At 39.6% G+C, this 22,432-nt stretch overlaps 1 protein-coding gene across 2 annotated transcripts in view; it reads right to left on the bottom strand.

Annotated features, from left to right (window-relative positions):
* Positions 1-302: 302 nt before the first annotated feature.
* The window catches only part of ALCAM (activated leukocyte cell adhesion molecule), a 187,420-nt gene continuing 165,290 nt past the window's right edge, over positions 303-22,432 (bottom strand). Inside the window, exons 10-15 of one of the 2 annotated variants that reach the window (XM_084802240.1) lie at positions 19,444-19,579; positions 18,956-19,093; positions 15,799-15,927; positions 13,957-13,995; positions 13,547-13,664; positions 303-415 (exon numbers count right to left, since the gene is read on the bottom strand). In XM_084802240.1, coding sequence (XP_084658366.1) covers positions 328-415; positions 13,547-13,664; positions 13,957-13,995; positions 15,799-15,927; positions 18,956-19,093; positions 19,444-19,579 — 648 coding nt within the window. In that variant the 3' untranslated portion in view covers positions 303-327. The remainder of the gene's footprint in view (positions 416-13,546; positions 13,665-13,956; positions 13,996-15,798; positions 15,928-18,955; positions 19,094-19,443; positions 19,580-22,432) is intronic. The other variant, XM_084802241.1, reaches the window with a different exon arrangement.

Genomic DNA, 22,432 nt, shown 5'->3' with positions numbered 1-22,432 from the left:
TGCAGCAACAATTTTCGGCATTAAAAAACAAAATGCAAATGAAATGCTAAGAATCTCGAAAGTGGATTTATTATTCAGTGGATAATAATTATGTCGGAGAGGTTGAGGAGACTGGGAGAACCCATTCTTTTGAGAGCAATGAGTCACCGATGTTCCCTTTTGAAAACCGTCTTCCCATTTGGGGAGCTGTAATTAAGTATCTGAAAGGGAAGTATCTGCAAATGAAGTCTGGGTTTCACCTACACAGGGCTTCCCCATTTCCTAGGAGTCACCTTTACAAACAGCCCTCCCATTCCACTTACCTGGACACCTGGAGCCACGCCTCTCTTAGGGTTCTGTTTTGTGATTGTTTTCTTCTAGCTTTTTATTCTCCTCCATGTTTCCAAGGTCTTTGTTTACGTGTTTCGATGCAGTTCTACAAGAGAAAGATAAATATATCACATAGTCACCCAAATTTTAAAAAAAATACTGTTCTAGTTTGAAAATATGTCTCAAAATGTAAGGGTTAAAGTGGCAATTACTTGTCTGTGAAGACTGGCTGGTAACAACACATTGGAAATAAAAACTAAATGAGTCTTTAAGTAGGAGAGTATTAATACTTGGTGAGACAAAAATAATCTTGATACCATATTGTACAGTTTTGTTGGACTCTCATGTAAGCTGGATTAATTTTCCCTGTGTTATCACGGAAGTAATTGTTATCATTTTTTAGTTAGCTTTTTCATTCTTGATGTTTAAAAAAGTTGATGGAACTTCATGATCTCAATAGACACGCAATGCTGTGAATCTCAGTAGGCCCAAAGCAATGGGCTAGCCAATGTTGGATGGAAGCCACTGAATCTTTGGGGCCAAAATCAGGGTTTTTTCCCCTTCTTTTGTTGTTTATCCCAATTTTTTCATGTTTCCTTCAAATCTGAATAATACAAAATAGTAAAGATGGAGAATCAGGTTTTGATGAATTCTTGGACTCTCAGTAAAGCTGTGATTCTTTGGGGGAAATGCAGTGTTGAAAAATAATACACACCTAAGCCAATGTACCTATCATAAGGGAAACACAATGAATTTTGAGAAATTACCTACATACATGTAAGTAATACTGAATTCAAGAAATAAAACAGCAGCAGATTTTTACATTTCCTTGCAATCACTACTGTATCCCCAAAGTAAGTCAACTTAGTTTCCATAGGATCTTTCTAGCTGTTCATGTGATTTATAGATTAGTAGAACTATAAACAGCTGTTCGTTGGTATTTGGCTTTTAGTGAAACTCAACTTTAAGTCTGTCACATTCATAGTTTGCAGTAAAAATAGGCATGGACTGGACTTTCACCAATAGGGGATGTTTGCTCTTTAGTCCTTCTCGGACTGAGGACACATGATTCAGAATGTCCTTGTAGTCCTGAAATATATTTCTTATGCTCTTACTTGCCTTTCCTCATCTTTTGATTTCTGAATATTCAATAAAACATTTATAGATAGTTTACCCTTCTTGCTTATAAACTGCAGTGTTCCCATTATCTAGTTATTTGTTTGTTTGTTTTTTTTTCCTCTAAATTTTCTCTTGGTTATGTATTGAACATATTTACTCTGTGCTTGTCCAATTTTTTTTTTTTTAATGCTGACACTGTATTAGAAGATCTGTACTGGCTCCACACAATGCAGTCTGTAGCAGGTAAGAAGGCCTTGCCTTTCAATGATTAAAAAGGGCTAATGAGAGGATAATCACCATAGTGGGCCCTCCCCGCCCCCACCCCCCCCCCACCCCGGGGATTCTGCTACAATGAGGGTTAGGTATGACTTTAATGAAGCTCACTCAACCCTTTCCTGAGGGACAGCTCTCTCAGGCATCCTGAGACCCTGCATATAACCCCCCCCCACTTGCCCTAGAATATAAAGACAAGTTTCCCGTCAGCAGCTAAGCTGAACTCTCCAGTCATCCGCCAAACAAACTATCAAATATGGATAATCAACAAAAGATCCTTGAAAATAAAGGGCATGTTTTACTTATATTTTATTCACAACACATAATATAATGGACGGAATATAGCTGGAGCACACAAGACATCTACTTGAATACGTTGACCAATGTATCATGTTATACATCAATCTGTTTTCTCCTTCTCCTCCTTATGGTATTATTGTTATATACAGCTCCTGACACAGGTAAGGAAAGTTAAAACTCCTACATTACAATGGTAGAGCTGGAACACTGTCATCCTACCCCAGCTCACTGGGACCACACAGATAGATAGGGAGGGAATCGTGACTATCCCATTAGCTATCAATTGTGTAATTTAATAACTACAGTTTTTAATACATCAAGAAAATCATGCCATCAAGAAGACACATGCCATCTCAGCATCATCTCTTAATAAAATTATGTCTTTTAGGTTTTGTGATTACAATTCCACCATTTTCCCATTCCCTTTCCTTCCTACTCTATGTAAGAGATACTTCTTAAATATAGAGTCAAATAATTGAAGATTAAAAATATGGAAAAGGCATACTAATAAAAATAGCTGTGTTCATATCGGACAATATGAAGCTCATAGTAAGGCATATTGGTAGGCTATATTTTACCTGTAATAACAACATTTTGATACATGAAGAAGCCATTCCAATCGAAAGTATATTCACTTAGTACAAAATTAAGCAAAAATTGAGTGAACTGTTGGAGTGAATAGATAAAAATGTAGACGTCAATAGCCTTTTCTCAGCAACTGAACTGACAGTCAAGTGAACACTTAGTGTGTGTGCACACACAGAAACAATATGTATCAGGCTACCTTTCTAGTCATAAATATGTTAAAACATGAAAATATAAAAATGAATACTTTGACTTTTTTTATGGGGATGAGTAACAGGAATAAACAATGGTCTGAGAAGAAAAGGAAATGAGCTGTTCTCTCTGATCATGTGAACTTCCTACAGTAGGCGTTTTCTGGATTGATCTTCAAAAGTGAGGGCCCAGGCAGAGAACATGGGTCTCAGTAATTTAAAGAGAAGACCAGTTCTTGGCCAGAATTAGGTGAAGGAACTACTGGAGAAAGCGAAAACTGCAGAGATGAACACGGAAGTTCACAGGAGGCTTTCCTTCATTCTTTGTCTGTCTGCTAAGTTGGATGCACCTAATTAAAATTTAACATGAATATTCAAAGGGATTAAACTGATTCTTAAGTAGTTTGAGTACCACTCCAAACAGGACTCAGTGCATAACAACAGAAGAGCAAAATGCCCAGCAACTAATGAAAAAATTACTGAAATTTCGTAGAACAAATGTCATGGTAACCCCATGAAAACTGAGTGAAATACAATAATGAAATAGGCAGTCAGGGCCTATATAACAGGCGTTAAGAATGTCTTCAAGATTATAAAGAAAATATGTGTGGAAAAGAGGAAATTCTACAACCAAGTCAAACACCTCGAGGCAAGAAATATAAATTAGAAATTACAAAAACCATTGTAATTTACCAGATGAGCTTATAAATACCTCAAGCATTAAAATAGAAAAAAATAATTTAAAATAGAGATGTAAATATAAAAATAACTCAACACAAATTCTAAAATTAAAAAAACAAAGTTTTGTAGATGTGCATGTGCACCTGTTTGTGTGTGTGTGTGTGTGTGTGTGTGTGTGCGCGCGCGTGCATGTGAAGGCTAGAAAAAACTGGGGTGTCCCTATAAAAGAAGTATCATCTACTTCCTCTTCATTCTGTCCTGTACCCCAACCCTCCCCATCTAAACTTCTCATTGATCTAGAACTTGAGAAATCTTTAAAGTGCTCAAAATTCCAAAGTTTATGACTTGAAAATCTACACAAAAGGAAATATATCCAACACAACTGAAAGTAGAAGAATATCATGATTCTGAAAAAACAAATGCTATGTAACTTCTTGTCAGGAGATATGCACCCCAGTAAGGTAAGGTAAGAGCAGTGGTTCTCAACCATCCTATTGCTGTGACCCTTCAACCATAACTGCTGCTACTTCATAACTTCAGTTTCACTACTGTTATGAATCATACTGTAAATACCTAGTATGCAGATGGTCTTAGGTGACCCCTGTGAAAGGGTCCCTAGACCCCCAGCGGTGTCTTGACGCAAAGATTGAGAGTAAAGTGATGTCACAAACACCTCAGATGCATTCAAACTAACTATAGCTCAAGAAGGAGTAACAGCCAAGTAAATGGAAAAGAATGCTCTTTCCTGTTTTAAGAAGCAATAGACTGGGCATGGTGGTAGACATCTTTGATCTCAGGACTAGAGAAGCTGAGGCAGAAATGCATTAGTCTGAGACTAGTGTGTGCTACACTGTGAGATCTTATTTTAACAGCAACAAAAGGAAAAGCAAGATGTTAGAACATAAAACAATATCAAAAGATTGTGAGGGTTATATGTATGTCCACATAGGAAATACGCTCAGTAGCAAAAAATATGAAATGCGATGAAATGAAAGCACATGCCTGCAAATTTCTTACATTGCAGAGCATGTGATTTCATATATTTGAAGACTGAGGTGTTTTAAACAGCTATTTTGCACCTTACCCTGATGATTTTAGAATACTTCTTCCCACCAACTATGCACTTTTTGTTGGCAATGTCCTTAGGAATAGCTTGAAGAAAAGTAAATCCTAATGTAATTCAAAATCTACAGCCTTAAGGGAGCAGTGTTAACAAGACAGAGTTAAGTGAGAAATATCTGGGATTTAATAGGCCACTAGTCATGTGATTATAAAGAAGATACACTGGAAAATTTAAAAATATTTTGAACATAATACAATTTAAAATTACCAAGTATTGATATTTGTGGAACACAAGTAGCACAAAGGTGGGCTGGAGAGATGGTTCAGTGGTTAGCACTGGGCCTGTTCTTCAACCATTTGTAACTCCAGTCCAGGGAACTGCTACCATCTTCTGATCTATGTGGACACCAGGTGCACATGGGGTACACATACATACCCATAAGCAAAAGATCCATATAATTAAAATCAATAAAAATTAAAACCAAAATATTTTAAAAAGTGGCACAATACTCAGTGTGATATTGGTAGTTTAAATGCTATGGCGTAAAACAAGGAATCTTAAAATCAATGTTTTCATTCAGATAAGTAGAGAAAAAAAAAAGCACGTTAAATCTTAAACAGCAAACAAAAGTAACAGTAAGTGGAGAAACATCTATGCTTGAAAATCACTCAATTGAAGGAAATGAGAAAAGGTACAATAGCAAAGTTATTTCAACTTCCCATCCTATTTACTTTATAGGTGGTTACAGTTGTCCAAAAATTCATTGTAATTTAGGAGATTCCATAAAATATGAAAGATAAGAAAGAGGCATTAAGATGAGTGTGGTGACTGGATTCTAGCCAGGGAAGTGTGGTCCTCAGGATGAACCCCTGTATCCTTTAGTGGGTCTAGGCAAAGCCAGGTGGATCCACCTTTGCTTGCAGTATGGGAAAAGGGGCTGTTGCATAAATACAAACCTTGAAGTGTATTTATGGAAAATGTATTGGACAGCTTGAGACTGATGGCTTTTCTTAAAGTTTATAGACAGATTGGAAACAAATCAACACAAAATAGCAAAAAGAGAAACATTAAACAATAAAGAAAATTTCCCTTCTTTTCTTTTCCTTTCTTTCTTTTTCTTATCCCCCCCCCCCCCCATGTGTGTTTCAAGACAGTGTTTCCCAGTGTAGCCTTGGTTGTCTTGACTCTCTTTGGAGACCATGCTGGCTGGGAACTCAGAGATCCACCAGCCTCTGCCTCCGTGAGTGCTGGGATTAAAAGCTTGTGCAACTACACTCGGCTTTTCCTTTCTTTTCTCAATGACACTTTCTAACACTAGCACTTACATGGCAAATGCTTCACAGGCATAAAATTGTCTATTCCTAGTGTATTTTGATTTTACAGGGAAATTAATGAGCTTGTTTGCAGTCACCCATTTAAAGAGTAGCAAAGTCAGAATTCTAACTGCAGGCATTTGGATCTAGGCTCTACACAGTACGGCACAGTGGTGCAACTTTAAGCTGTACAAGTGTTAGGTGTTGTCTTTCAAATCCATGGGCTCTTTCTTCATTAATTATTGTCATGTGCATATATGTATATTCCTAATACAACCAGTTCAGTTGTGTTATGTCTTTTGTGCTGAGCATTTGATATTGGATAACCCAATGGTGTGCTCTTCCCCGGAGAAGATTATTTCTCTGCTCTCAACATTCCTTAGTTACTTAAAATTCTTTGTGTAGGACTTTGAGTGCTCTCTTCCCTTGAAAAACTATTTTGGCTACTTTTATCTTTGCTTTGAGAATAATGTCTAAAATTAGATGGAATTGTACGGAATTAATATCTTTTAATCTTGGAAAGTTTCCAGAGATTTGAAAACAGTCACATGGGTTAGAACTCCGTCTCCAACGGACAAAGACAGATTTTTTTGAAAAGTTACTCTCTTTAGCAAAGTGTTTATCAACTGATTTGAAGGACAAAGCACTTACAAAGCACTTGCCTCTTATAAATGAGTTAAGCTATAAAATCATGATCACCGCTTGCCTTCAACTTTTTGTCAGTAACATTTTAGGTGTAGGAGAAAATTTAAAACCTAGAATCCCAACAAACTAAGATGGAAGTGGAAAGACTCTAGGTTTGACAATGAAGTGTGAGCTTGTGAGGCAGAGAGAAGAGTCTTGAGGTTAAAGACTAGTCCTGGCAGCTGAGGAAACACCTCCGTAAGATGGGCTGTATGCAGGCCTATGTGGCATTTTATTAATTAGTGACTGATGGGGGAGGGATCAGCCTATTGTGGGCAGTACCATCCTAGAGCTGGGGTTACTGGGTTCTACAAGAAAGCAGGCTGAACAAGACATAGGCATGAGGCAAGCCAGTAGGCAGCCTCCCTCCATTGCCTCTGAATCAGCTCCTTGCCTCCAGGTTTCGGTCCTGTTTGACTTCCTGTCCTGACTTCCTTTTGGTGAACAGTGACATGCATGTATAAGCCAAATAAACCCTTTTCTCCCCAAGTTGCTTTGGTCATGGTGTTCCAAGATACCAATAGTAACCCTAACTAAGGCAGTGAGCTATTTTGAGCTATAAGACCCTGGCCACGGCCTTCCTCCTAATCACTCTCGTTCTTTGTAAATAGAGGAAAGAACAAACATATAGCACCTGCTGAGGGTCAGGATGAGTGTTCTCGGGAAAGCCCTAGGTGAGGCAGGGGTGAAGTCAGAGCTGTTGCCAGGCCCACATGGCAACTAAGCAGATCAGTTTAATCCTGCTTCTCAACTTCTCAACGTGAAAGTGCAGCACTCTTATGGAGCTAAAGCTTTTGCAATAACGTCTCAGGATGCCTCAGAGCTCTTTCCAATGGCATCACTAAGAGATGAGGTACTTGCTTTGACTTCTCGAGGAGAGAAAGTAGAGAAGTCATCTCTGCTGCCCTCTACGGGTGGCTTTATTTTAGCAATACTTTGGTGCTGGTGTGGGTGGGGAAGCGGGAAGTTTAAGGGGTTCTTGACAATGTAGCTTCAAATGTAGCTTCAACCAATACACTGCAATGCTGAGAGGTACCATTGAAATAAGTAGCCCCCAGCATTTTATATTTGTCAAATAAAACAATTTATATTGAAATTGTTTAATGAGTTTTAGGGTTTTCAAAAACAGGGACACATGTGTATAACCAACCAAAACCCCTCCTAGAGTGGGAGGAATCTTTACCTCTTCCTGCTTGGAGAGTTGAATTTATATTTTATAGTGTGCCTAATTTATACCACATAAAGGTGCCAAGGCTGTGAGCTTTCAAACCAGGCACTCTAGCAGTAGAAAATTGCCACTTCCAGCAGGCTGACCGTTGACACCTGTGCAGGGCCATATCCAAGATGACAGTTATTTTCCCCTATTCCCTGGTCACAGCTGTCAGCAGAATGAGTCTCCTCTTGGACCAAACTTAATGAAAAGCCAGAGGTGGAGGAGAGAGCTTTAATCCCAGTTGACAATAGGCAGCAATTTCTTGACTTGGAGAAGAATAAACAGTTGATTTTTATTCCTACCACTTTCAGTTTGCTATCCTTAGACTTTGAGACTGTTCTGAGAAATTCCTCACTAAACTAAGGAATGCTCATGTCCTCTGTTACAAAAATAATCAGAAAACAGCCTTTTCGTCTTAGCTAACAGTGACTATGTGGACAGCACAGTAAGCAGAATATTGAAAGATGAAAATAGGATTTAAAAAAGCAAAGCTCGGCTTTCTGTGAAAACAAGATACTCCCATTGCATTCTGTAGCATGGCTGTGTCTCAGCTAACATCCCTGAGACTGATAAAGGAAACAACCTGGCACATAGCAAGGAGAAGGGCATTTTTACCTTACCTTGGAAAAGATAACAAAACAACAATAATTTGCTTTTTTGAGAGCTTCATTTATAAGTTTATGCACACACAAATACTAAAATGTACATATTTCTTCCATGGCACAGATGCAGAAAATGAGTTTGTGAGTTATTGATAACTTCAAATGCTCCCAGATTCACACAGATCCATGGTTACTCATGACAGGCTCGGGTGGCTTATTTTTCCTCAGGAAGCATGCTGTGATCTTTTAAAAATATGAATGCTCTATTTTAATGTGAACGCTTCCTTTGAGGACTTTCAGACCACAATAGTGGGAGAGAGGGGAGACCTGGCTTTGCTCTTGGTGGCCAGTGGCACTCTAATTACATAGATATGCCAACATTTCCTCTTTATCCTATTTCCATTTTAGTTTATTACTTGTGATTTGAGAGAATAATGGGACATTTTCTATTTTTCTTTCTGGAAGCTTGCCAAAGTATAAGGAAATCAACAATAAGAACAGCCAAAAAAAAAAAAAAATCCTATCTTTTAATACAAATGGAGAGGCCATGTCATCCCTGAACTTGTGGCATGTTCCTCCCCACAGCAGGATGCTAAATGCATGAAGGCAAAGTCATATCTGGAGTCTTAGTAGAAAAGTGTTAATTATGGGGTAGCAAAAAATATATACGAATAAATATATATTTAAAAAACAACTAAATATACAAATGAATGCACTCCATTTCTATGCTGGAATAAAACCCTTTTTCTCTTTCCAATGATGTTTACGGCAACCAATTCAAAGAAAGTCTCTCCAATGTTCCTAAAACTCCATTGCTTTGCCAGCTGCACTGCAAAAATAACGTTTTAGAGATTGAGAACCGAAACCTCTAATGAGGAGTCTGCACTTCCCGTGCCACTGTCTGAAGGGGTTAAACAATTACTCATATTGCACAAATGTCAGCTTATTGCGGTGGCGCAGGCCAGTGAGTGAAGAAGGCATTTAGGAATCTGATGCAGCCTACCCATTCTTCATAAAAGTCTCTCTGATACTTGATATGAGAGTTTATTACTTTGATTGTCAAGAATATTAAGTCTGTCACATTCAGTACACTTTTCAATGAAGTAGCAGTCACATGGCAAGCCTGGCCCTTAATTTAATGACAAACTTTAAGGGGAGTGCTGGAGGCCTGTGCTAGTGACATTATTACACAGAGTGTCCAGCATTTATTTATCTGGGATTTGAATTTTCGGTTGCCATGTGGTACCAGTCAGTATAATACAAAAACACATTTCTTTGATTCACAGAACATTTAATGTCTGATCAGATACTTGCTATTAACATAGTGTGATGAACATGTTGAGGATGCTCCTAGGACCTGAAATTCATTTAACCATAACTCAGAGGACCAAAGTCCACGTGTTGGCTTGTTTTCATGGTACAGAGAAATTACAGTTTCATTCTTTAATAGGAAGAAGTCCTAATAGAGTGAATGCGCCCTGGACACTAGGCTGTCGCATGTGTTGCCCATCATGGATTATGAACTGGGATGCAGTTTTGATGATAAAAACTTTTGTGAACACGGGGAGAACTTGAATACAATTACTGTATTACCTATTACTGTATTATAATACCTATAATCTTGCATTTCTTCTCACATGGTACAAGCAGTCCTCTTTAATTTTTCCATACCTATAACTCCACTGGTATATTTGTAGATTAAGTGTTCATATGTAAGTGTGATGATTAATTTTATACATTAACTTGATAGGGCCATGTGATATGCAGATATTTATTCAAGTTTACTGTCTCACTGGGTATTTCTGGATGGGGGTAGACAGGAATCAGTAGAACTGGTAAATCTGACTGTTGTCCATTATGTGTGTCTCGTCCAATCATTCCCGGCACCAAGAAAATGGAAAGGCTTAGCAGGGAAGAAGGACCACCTCCTGCCCCAGCACTTACTCTGCAACTTGTTCCAGTCTCTAGGCTCAGGCTAAAACTCTGGTCCTCTGTACTCTCCATCCCATTGACTCTAGGTTGCAACTTTTCTCATCAGCATTCCTGGTCCTCAGCCTTTTGGACATAGGGTTGAGTTGGACTCCTGTTCTCATGTACCTCCAGCTTCCTGCTTAAGGCCTCAAGACTGCAGCTTCCACAGCCATGTGAGGTAATTCTTTATTATAAATCCTTATTATCCACCCTTGCTTCCCACCTCTTTCTTTCATTCCCTCCTCTATAACACACACACACACACACACACACACACACACACATGTTTGATTCTCTGAAAAGCTTTAACCAATATACCAACTGTCTGGTAAGAATATTCTAGAAGAGTGGTTCTTAACCTATGGGTCATGACCCCTTTAGAGGTCAAATGACCCTTTCACAGAGGTCACATAAGACCATCTGCATATCAGATATTTACATTACAATTCATAACTGTATTAAAATGGCCTTTTTTATTTAGACTGAAAGGGGGACGTTGGGGGATGGTCTGGTGTATTTTGATGCTAATTATTGCTTACTGTCTCTGTGACCAACCTTTTGCTTAATAAAAAGCCATCACACCTGGGCAGGGCAAAGGAGATAGGTGGGGCTAGGAAAGAGGATTCTGGGAAGAAGAAGGACCACCACCAGGAAAAGGAGACCTGAAGTGAGGAGAGGAAGGCCACCATGGCTTAGCTGGAGGAGAAACACCTGGCCGGCGTGGATGGAAAATTCAGCCCAGATGAAGAATATTAGCAAGTATTTGGGATTATGGATGGGAAATAGCTTGATAGAAGTTATCGGAAGCAGATGGCATGAGATTGAGGGCAGGGGTCCCATGCCTGCCCCACTATGGGAGGTAGTTTAGAGGATTGATATCTGCCCTGCCCAAGGTTAACTAAGGCTATTTTAAAATATAACAAGTGTCTGTGTCTTGATTGATCGCTAGCTGGGCCTAGAGATAATACTGGTAATACAGATAACACATATAATTTAAAAACAATAAGTGGCACCCAACGTGGTAGGCAGGTATCCACACTCTTAAAAATCATATTGTTATAGTCTGAAAAGGTAAATAGCTCCCAGAGAGCGTCCATAGGCCAGAGCAAAGATGGCTACATACATGTGGCCAGTTGGAGAGACACAGGAAGCAAGGACAAGAGGAGGCAGCAGGTTCGGACCGAGCTTGAGGGTACATGGATTGGGAAAAGGATGAGCGAACTGGCCAGAGGCACCTAGGGACCTGTCCTGTGGAATGGATACCGGAAGATTCACTCTTGGTTCCCTTTAACCTTTTCCCCCTCTTTTGTAAGATACTTGGATTGTATAATAAAGTTTAATTGTTAAGAAACAGAGCCAACACATAACAGTAGCAAAATTCCAGTTAAAAAGAAGCTACGAAAATAATTGTATGGTTGTGCATCACCACAACATGAGGAAACTGTATTAAAGGGCTGCAACATTCAGAGGGCTGAGAACCACTGATCTAGAAGGAGTGAGGTACTGTAAAAAGAGGAGTGAAAGTGCCTCCATGTGAGAGTGGGCATCATGTGTATCAACTATAAATGCACATAATATTTCTTATGAAAAAATGATTGCAAAGTATTCTGAGATATGATAAGACCTAGTTATTATTCATGTAGGATGAACAATCCTGTTCAGTCACTACAAGAGAGGCTCTTTCGAAGGTACAATATGAATAGCCATGGTGTCTACTTTACAGATGTGCTGTGAATAAAAGGCCAATGTATGGCCAAAAGGTCAGTGTATGCTTTGTGACTTCCGCTTTTCCCAGCTGTGTCTCCCTGCGAGGAGACTCCCCTCATACCTGGAGCTGATAAGTTTATAGGATGGAACCAGCTACAGATAATCTGTTGCAAAAAAAGTTTACTCGTATGTAAGACGTTATTTTTAAAGTCCTTGTTTGAAACCAGGAATGTGTTCCAAAGTCACCAAAACCAAAACAAACAAGTGAACAAAGCCAAAACAACACAAACACCCACACACATTGCCCCTTGTGCTGGCAATGTAGTCACTGTGTGTGGGAAGGACTCTAAGCTTTGTCACAGGTGAAAGCAGTCTTGGTGGGCTTTACCCTTGGACATACCATGAATACCTTGAGATAGACTGGGTGGAGCCATTCTGGGCCTGGAATTCAGGAAGCAGACCTGGGGACTCCACCTGGACTATTGTTTTTCTAATCAACCCTCAATGGGAGGAGACCGTCCTTCACACGTGACTCAGGCAGGTGGAGAAGAGAGAACAACAGCTGGTTCAGACCGGGCTTGAGCGCAAGTAGATCAGCAAACAGGCCAGACCAGCACACAGTCCAGAGACACCTATGGACTCATCCTATGGAATGGATACCGGAAGGTTCATTCTTTTTCCCTTTAACCTTTTTTCCCTCTTGTGTAAGATAGTTGGGTTGTACACTAAAGTTTAATTGTTAAGAAATGGAGCCTACAACCGTGGACTCACACAAAATGTTATCATCCTGATTTGGGCATGTGTCTGTCTTATAGAAATTATGCGCATCTGCATCTTGACATGATAATCTTACTGATAATCTTCATTAGCTTAACCAGATATTCACTTTAAGCACTGTTAGTAGATCTTTAAGGCCCATCCTGCATGGCAGGCTTTATGATCCCTATCATTTTTTAATCGAACCTTATCTAAAGCATTTTAAATGCATTTGTAGGATTTTGTCTAATCAATGTTTTCATTAAGGCCAAAGTAATGATTTTTTCCACCTCTTAATTAGGTTCTTACATGGAATAGAGTCATTTAATTAGAACGGAGGATATTCTCACTTCAGTGGCAGTTTTATTTCTGGCCAGATCAGGCACTGCTCAGTCAGTACCAGTCCTTGAAACAAACATGTACCTCCTTTTAACTAATATCTATCAACTTCAAGGGAAAAGCTTAGGCTGTTCTACATTAGGCAGTATGTGCTTAAAAATAAACCAGCTCCCCACATAGAAAGCAGCAGCAACAACAACTGGGTTCAGAATGTTGACTAAGTAAGATTAAGGAAGTGTGCTCACACTGCAGGCCACATGCTTGATGTCAGTCCTGTAGTCACTGTGAGGTGAAACAGAACATGACATGCCCAATTTGCAGGTGCATCTGTATTGTTATTGAAATTACACCCACCCACAGCCGGGGTGAGCACAGTCAGCACGCTGGAGTGATTCATGCCAGAGGCTGTGGAGAGCAAAGATCCTTTCCCTACCACTTACTTTGACTTCTTCATGTACAGCCAGTAGACGACACCAGCGACGAGGGCTGCGAGGAGGAGACCGACTACAATCCCGACGATTAGTTTTGCCTGGTCATTCACTTTTTCTCTGTTCTCATCTACGACAAAGAAGAACGGGGGCATGCAATTACAGCCAGTGCCACGGACTTTAGAGGGAAGTTGGCATCGTTACGACTTCTTATTACTGGTGTCTGAGGCTCACTAGCGTGACTTACATGCAAACTTGTGATTTTGGTGGGTAAGATATTTTTAGACTTTTGACTATCTTGTCTCATTTGGTATTGAAAAATCAAGTCAAGTTTTGGACAGCTAGGAGAGTCACTCATAGGAGGACACTTCATCAATCTGGACCAATAGGCAAGGAAGAAGAGTCTGCAGGATAGTACCTACCACTCACATCGTCTGCCTCATCGTGCTCTTGAATACTTACTGAAATGAAAAATGTTAATATGGAATTAAAAACAAAACTTGCTGATAAATGAAAGTCACCTTTACCATTATAGTATGATGTAATAATACTTTGATAAGACAGCTATTCCAGAGCTAATGGGGAAAGAAGAAAAAGCACACTTTATACAGCCAAAACTTCCCTACGGAGGCATTCATCTCGTTCAAAGGAGAGGAGTTAAAAATAAAAGTGTTTTAATGTACTAGAGAAAATTTATAACCAACAAGTATTTGTCTAAACTCTGTTAGTTTCTTATGGTCTGTGCCTTTCTCGGGAGCTTCTAATTAGAAGGACCAGGCTGGCCCTTATTAAGTCTATAATGCTGTGGTGCTCGACTGTGCTCAATTTTTTTCTACCCCTATTTAGGAGAATTCATTTTCATTTGTTTTCAAAGCAGGAGTTGGGGTGGAGGTGTTAAATGGGGGTGCTCTAGAGACTAGACAGCACTCTCTATGATGTTCGCCAGACTTCCAAGCAGCTGACTGTGCTATGGTTTAAGTCCAGTTAAGGCTCTGGGCTCTTGTGGAGTATCATTAAATTTCATACACACTCTTCAGTGTGCATGAGTCTGCATCAGAACTCTCCGTGGTGTGGGATAAAATTCAGCTCCACATCCCTCACCTCAAGTTCCCAGGTAGGAAAAAAAATTGAAAACGGCTGCTTTAAATGCAGAGAAAGCTGAAGTGTCTCATTCAACAGGTTAATGTTAAAAAGATCTGTTCAGTTAAAAAAAAAAAAAAAGAAGGATGGGTTCTCTCTAGGTAGTACAAATCAATGCTCACTGGATTGCATTGTGGGAAGTCAATGATTGTAGTTTAAAGTCAATTCTGTGTAGTCCTCTCCAGCTAATCCACCGGGCCTTTATATGCCAGTCCATCTGTTAGGGATCATTATCTTTCAAAAATTGTTTTATTCCATAAATATCTAGCTATTATATTCATAACGTACTAATGCAAGGATTCCAGCTGATCAAGAAATAAACATTTGACAGCAGGTCAGCTAACATCCTGTCTAAAAGTGAACCTTACTCTAGGTCAGTCCTGTTTTACGGTTGCCATAGTAACATCGCAACGGGAATAGAAACAGAATTGAAAATGGTGTCTAATTTCCCAATAAATCATGTTTTTCAAAATGTTTCTCTCTCTCTCAAAAAATACATATGAGTTAGGATTTCAATATTGACAGATTATTTGACAGATTATTTTTTTTCTCTAAGATAATTTCATCTATTTCCATTATGATTCAAAACAATGGGAAAAGAGAAACTTTTGCAACCTGACTCTATTAATTACCATATCATTTTTACTACAGATTTATCAATTGGCCAAATTTGTGGCATTTCTGCATTAAAATAAGGGTAGGGTGATAATGCAATATATTGTAATGGAAACTCGTGGTGGAATTAAAAATTATCAAATGCATGCCTTTGACAAAAGATTTTCATATAATCATTGAGTTATTTGACTCTGGATCCATAGCATGGATTAAATCTGAGGAACCCATTCCTTATTCTTCATTACTCTCGGATGGATTCCTACCTTGGAGAAACATGTCTGAGTCCTAATATACGAAGTGACTTAAAAACTGTGAAGACGAGGGTAGAAGAAGAATGGAAACCAGGGATAAAAGAAAAAAGTAACCTCATGGTGATGACATCAAATGTAAAACAAATGCATGGAACTTACCAGGATGCAGTACAGGGAGATGGGACTGAAGATGTTAAGTTAATGAAGAAGTAACTTCAAAGTTTCTTACGGTTTTAATGCCAGAAATGAAATACTCACTCGCAGAGACATTCAGGGAGTTTACTGTTCTCTCCAGTTGGTTTTCTGCTGTGCAAGTTAGTGTAACATTCTCTTCAGGGGAAATGATAATTTTACTATAATACCTGCCATTGATATAAGGAGACTCCTCTGTCTGGAAGGAGAAGGAAGATGAGTTTAGAAGTAGAAATGCACTTGACAAGTCTGGGAAAGAATAGTGGTGGATGACACAGGACAGGTGTGATGATGGCCTACAGTCTGCTTTTAAGGATGTGTGCAAGCTTAGATAAGAGCATCTGCAGTTTTACAGTGGGCAAAAAACGAGATAAGTAAACCATTCACGTCATTTCTTTGTCTATGATCTCCTGGGAATTTTAATAAAGCGATCAAATTTTTTCTTTCCTCATAGATGCTCAGTGTCAGTTAAGTTTTTTGCATGGTGCTTGTTTCAAAGCGTGTTATTAGTCTTATAATCGCCAGTCTCCTTTCAGTGAACGCTAGCATTTGTGAATGAGGCCAATGTCCTTTGCTGTGGACATCTATTTTCCTACATCAATTCTGTGCAGCGAGACTCTATTCTCTCATCTTACATGTTATATCAAAGTCCAATGCGTGTATGATTTGTTAATGGGTAAATTTTCTCAGAACCTTTTCGTCAATAAAAAAGTGGATTTTAAGTGATGATTTAAGTGCATTTGATTGTCTGAGACACAAACGGGGGCATCTCTGTGTGTGATACCTTCAAACGTAAGAGACAACGCAGTAGTTTTGAGCTGTATTTCCCTGATGAGTAGGGATGAGAAACATTTCTTTAAGTCCTTCTCAGCTACTGTGTTTCATCTTTTGAGAATTCTATGTTTAGATCTGTATCCCGTTTTTGAGGATTTTTTTTTAACTTTACAAGTTTTTTGCATATATATTATGGTTTTAAATTGTGTTTTTATGGGATCTCTGAGGTGAGAATGTATGTCTCTGCATTTATAAGTGTTTCTTGTGCTTTTTTGTTCCTTTGTTCAGTCATATTCCAGTTTGTTTTTATTTTTCCTTATTTTGCTTTATTGCTATGTTTTAATGCCTTATTCTTTTTTGAATGAGAGCGAGAAAGAAAGGGTGTGGATTTCAGTGGGAAGAATCTAGAAGGAGTTAAGGGAGGGGAATCTGTGGAACTATAATCAATATGTTGCACAAAAAAACAGATTTCCAATAAAAACAAGGAAAAATGAATATACCTGAAAAGATTTTTAAAATATTTGAAAATTAAAAAGCGAAAGAAGGCAGTTCAGTCATTCTTGGGATAAGACACAGTGCAACACAGCCAAAGCAGGTACGCACTCATACCCTTTTCTTGGTCACTTATTTAGACTGTGTCCTATGTTTTTCTCTCTTGGCTTTATTTTTAACTATACTGGAAGTGTCTTGAGGATAGGAGTGCAGTAGCCTCTATTCCCTGGGAGCTACCTCGTGGCTGTAAACTACTAGCTTCAGCATGCCTAGGAGGGGAAAAGAAATAAAATATTATGGATGGATCAGCTCGGACCTAGAACAAGAAAAATAACATGTCGTCCCTCAGGCCAGACTCAGACTTCTCTGTGACAATGAAGAATGACATTATTATTTATAGCCTTGCAGTAAGTGTACCTGCCATTTTTCTCTGAGTCTTTGTACTTGCTACTTCAGTCTCTACAAAATATACTGGTTTATTTCTAGCATTTTCTTTTACATTGTTTAGTTCATCCATTCATCAGGTATGTGTGTATTCTTTCTGTTTTTGGTTTTGCTTTTTTGTCCACTTTCCAGGGGTCAGTCCCTACAGATTCTTCTCAATGACACTTACCACTTAACTAGAAAGAGAGAAAAAGTAGAGTAGGAAAGAAACATTTATGATCTTTTAGAATTTCACTTTCAGTACTTAATGCTCAAAAGTACTTTTTCACATGGTCAGCAAAGCAAGTCTTTATTCCAAATAAAGAAGCACACATCTGAGGCTTGACGGTTTTCTTGCCTATCTGACCTCCCAGGCCTGGTCTCTCTGTCTTTCTGTCTCTCTGTCTCTCTGTCTCTCTCTCTCTCTCTTTTTTTCTGTGTGTCTCAAATGTATTTAATCCACTCGGAAATCATTGGCTTCAAGCATGAGCACACTAAGAGTTGCTTGGGGTTGGACAAATGCAAATGTATCTGTATGACTCTCGGGCAAAAGCCCAGATCCGCCATGCTTAGCGAATGACATTATATGAGCTGAACTAGTGGCTCATTTCTCCATGGAGGACAGTGGAGTTTTCAACTTCAGATTAATTTACATCTTCATGCTTTAAATGCGTCTGCTCAGACCTTTAATGGAGAGTCTATGTCCTGTGGCTCTTCAACTGGTTTGAATGAGCTAAGCAGACATGACGACCCAAACGAGGAACTACAGAGAAAATTTACCTAAAGTTTTATTAGTGCCCCAGAGCAGATTGATTAGTAGGATTAAAGTTCTGAGCCCTTAGGAATCGGCTGGTTTGTTCGCTCTTTGTCTTGTCTCTCTGTCTCCCTCTTTATGGTCTGACTTTGTACTAAGAAGAGAATATGTGTCGAATTTCTAATTTGTAAACCTTTGTGGCAACTGAAGTATCTTCCCAAGACTAGGCTTATTAAGTTTAGATTAATGGCCTCTATTGCTTAGGAGGGAACAACCTAGGTAGTACATTTGGGAAGCTTTGTCCTGGTCCTGGTCCTGTAACAAGCAAACTGGACCATGCATTTTTAAGCAGTGACGCTGTTGGTTACTACCCATTGGGCCCAGAGTCGATACAGAGTATCCATCCTTTATACATCTGTAAACAGGCAAATAATGGAGGCTACTTATACTCTGACATATAAGTTTATGGTTCAGAAAAGTATACACCTTAATTAATGACTTAATTACCTGTGTCGCAGGAATTAATGACCATGGAGAAATATCCAATTTTAACTCTTTCAGAAGCAGATACCACAACACCATAGTTTTTCTCCCATGGGTTTAGGGTTTAAATGTTTTCTTTGAGGTATGTTCTTATTCAAAGAAAATTAAGATGTCAGCAAGCGCTTTCTCTGAGCATTTGTTGCTACCTCATGTTGTAACCAAACCAGCCTGCACTTCAGGTACCTAAATAAAACTCAGCTTTAGTTCAGGGGCAGCACAGAAGAAGAAGAGAAATACTTGCTTGATTTATGACACTTCCACTGCCAGTAATGGTCCACTGTATGGCTGGTTTTGGAAACCCTTCCACATGGCAGATTATGGTTTTAGACAGTCCACTGGGATCAGTTTTCTTGGTCATTTTAATTTGAGGTTTTCCTAAAATATTATTAGAATTAAAATATTAAAAGAGGAACTCTGGTGCCCCCGATTTGATCACTTCTCCCTTGGTGGGGAGGCCTGGAGTGGAGACAGAGGAAGGGGAAGCTGGCTATACAGAAGAGACCTGATAGGCTGTGGCCATATGGTAGGGGAGGAGGTCCTCTTCTGTCAGAGATCTAGGGGAGGGAAAAAGGGCAGAAGAAGGAGGAAGGGTGGGAATGGGAAGATACAAGTGAGGGGCTAACAGTGGGGATGTAATCTGAATAAATCATAATAAAATTAAACATTAAAAAAGTCAGGCTATCAAATCCTTGAAGAAAAGGTTTGCTGCTAAGGAATTACACTACCTTCTACAATGAGTGTTAGTGATTCCCTTTTCTTCAGTCCTTCAACCTCCTGAAGAGCCGTTTCACAGACATAGTTCCCAGCATCCTGGTAATGAAGACTAGAAAATGATGGGCTTGATCGGAGCCTGATGTTATCCTGGATAAACACAGAGCACAGTTACTTCAGAGGGCGCACATTTTATATTTATTTATTTATGTTTTCAGTTACTGTGCATGACAGTGTGTTTGCCTCTCTCTCTCTCTCTCTCTCTCTGTGTGTGTGTGTGTGCGCGCGCGTGTGTGTATGTGTGTGTGTGAAGTATATGTGTGTGGTACATGCACCTGAATGTCAGGATTCCTACACCTGTGCATGAGTGTGTGGGAATTAGTGCACATCATCTGATGTCTTCCTCTACTACCCTCCCCATTACTGCCTTAAGATGAGGGGTCTTTCATTGACCCAGAAGCTTGCATTTTGGCTAAGCTGGCTGCCTAAGAAGCTCTTGGGATAAATATGTCTTTGAAGCCCATTACTGGGATTTCAGACACTCATTGTAATACCTGGCAGTTTCTGGGAAGTCACACAAGGTCCTCATGTGAGGATGAAGCACATGAGTTCTTACTGAGCTATCTATCAAGCCACACAGTTGTGACTTTAGATATGTGTGTTCTATAATCGGAAGTGATTATTCTTGGTCTGACATATATGAAATTTACTTTTTTAAAGCCCAAAAGACACTTTCAAAAGCTAGATTTTCTTTATCCTTAAAGTATTTGGGTCAGCCAATGTGGAGCTGTCATTCAGAGACTCCTGTCCTAGAGTTGGTTGTTTGGAACAAACTCATGATTTTTCTCACTGTTTCCTTTATTTGGGAAATGGGGTCTTCCTCTTAGTGTTTCTAAGTGTTTTGAGGATGTAACCAAATGAAAAGTGCACTGGGTTTACACAGAGTAAAAGTCTCAATCGTCAGTCCTTACTACTGTGTTAGGACTGTTCCATAAGCCATCCACTAAACTGAAACAGTGCTAGGCATAAATGCTCAAACTTATTTTATCTGAATGGCTATCAACACTGGGGTTTCATTATAAAATGACAAAAAATTAAATATATATATAATTAGTAAGAAAACTATTTGCTATTCTAATTTCTAAAAAGAAAGGAAATGATATATATTTTTAAAAAGTTACTTGACATCAGAAGATAATCATAGTTTTAGAAATTTAAATTGAAAATCAGATAATAAGACAGAATTCTCAGATTTTAGGTCTTTGTACACTAGGAATTTCTTTTGCCTACTTCCCTGTCAGCAAATGTTGAGTAGGACCATTACTTAGCAATATTGGCATTAGGGTTCAACCAACAATAGTGACTGTGTTTCACGTTTAATGTGGTAGACTCATTTCTTAAATAAAACACCTATTTGTGCTTATACAATCACTGACTATTCTACTTGCTTATAAATTACCTCGCTTTGTGACTGGTAAGTACCATAAATGGTACAAGTCAAGTAAGGATGTTGAAGAGTGACATTGTAATCACTTGAGAGGAGAAAAAAATTGTGACAAGATTGTGCCTAAGATAAAGTAAAAGAAATTGCTCTATGAATGAAATAATGCTTGGTGTGCACCTTTAATCCCAAAACTCAATACCTGTAGGCCAGTGTGGTCTACGTAGTTAGCTTGAGGCAAGTGAGTGCTACACCGTGAGACTCTGTTTCAGAGAGGAGAGGGGAGAAAAAAAGAAGAGAGGCGAGGAGAGGAAGAAGAAGGATGGAGGAAGGGAGGGAGGGATAGAAAGACACATACACAGAGAGAGAGACTGACAGAAAGAAGCACAGAGAATAACAGTGTGTATATAACATTGAGACTAAAAAAATAGCATTATACAATAACATTTTTTCTAGTAGAAATTCTAGTAAGATGTTTCTGGACTCTCTGCTCACCCCTGTTGCAGAGACAGCAACATCTCGTTCAGTGCCAGCCTCATCCCTTAGACACCATGGTGAAGGTCAGAGTGTAGAGATTTGGCTATGGGGCATGTGGTAAGCAGGACCGACTGCTCATCTTGCAAATTGGAGATTGCTGTCATCAGTGAGCCCTACACTGACTGCAACTACACGGTCCCCATGTTCCAGTATGACTCCACCTATGGCAAGTTCAACTGCACAGTCAAGGCTGAGAACTGAAAGCTTGTTATCATCAGGAAGGTCATCTCAATCTTCCAGAAGCGAGATCCCTCTAACATCAAATGGGGTGATGCTGGTGCTGAGTATGATGTGGAGTCTACTGGCATCTTCACCACCATGGAGAAGGCCAGGGCCCACTTGAATGATGAGGCCAAAAGAAGTATCATCTCTGTTCCTTCTGCCGATGCCCCCGTGTTTGTGATGTATATGAATCATGTGACATGTGACAACTCACTCAAGATTGCCAGCAACGCTTCCTGTACCACACTAACTGCTTACCACCTCCCCCACCCCCGCCCCCCAGCTAAGGTCATCCATGACAACTACGTCATCATGGACGGACTCAGGCCCATAGCCCATGCCGTCACTGCCACCCACAAGATGTGGATGGCCCCTCTGGAGGGCTGTGGCATGATGGCTGTGGGGCTGCTCAGGACATCATCCCTGCATCCACTGGTGCTGCCAAGGCTGTGGGCAAGGTCATTCCAGAGCTGAACAGGAAGCTCACTAGCATGGCTGTCAATGTTCCTACCACAAATGTGTCTCTTGTGGATCTGACATGCCAACCGGAGAAACCTGACGAGTATGACGACATCAAGACGGTGGTGAAGCAGGCATGTGAGGGCCCACTAACTGGCATCATGGGCTACACTGAGGACCAGGTAGTTTCCTGCGATACTAACAGTGACTTGCACTTTTCCACCTATGACACGGGGACTGGCTTTGCTGCCAATGACAATTTTGTAAAGCTCATTGCCTAATAAAACAATGAATACGGCTACAACAATAGGTTGGTGGATCTCCTAGTCTACATGGCCTCCAAG

The sequence above is a fragment of the Acomys minous genome (assembly GCF_964271855.1).
Source record: "Acomys minous genome assembly, chromosome: 11".
NCBI lineage: Eukaryota > Metazoa > Chordata > Mammalia > Rodentia > Muridae > Acomys > Acomys minous.
The sequence above is the reverse complement of the archived record's forward strand: the minus strand, read 5'-3'. Positions and strand labels throughout refer to the sequence as shown.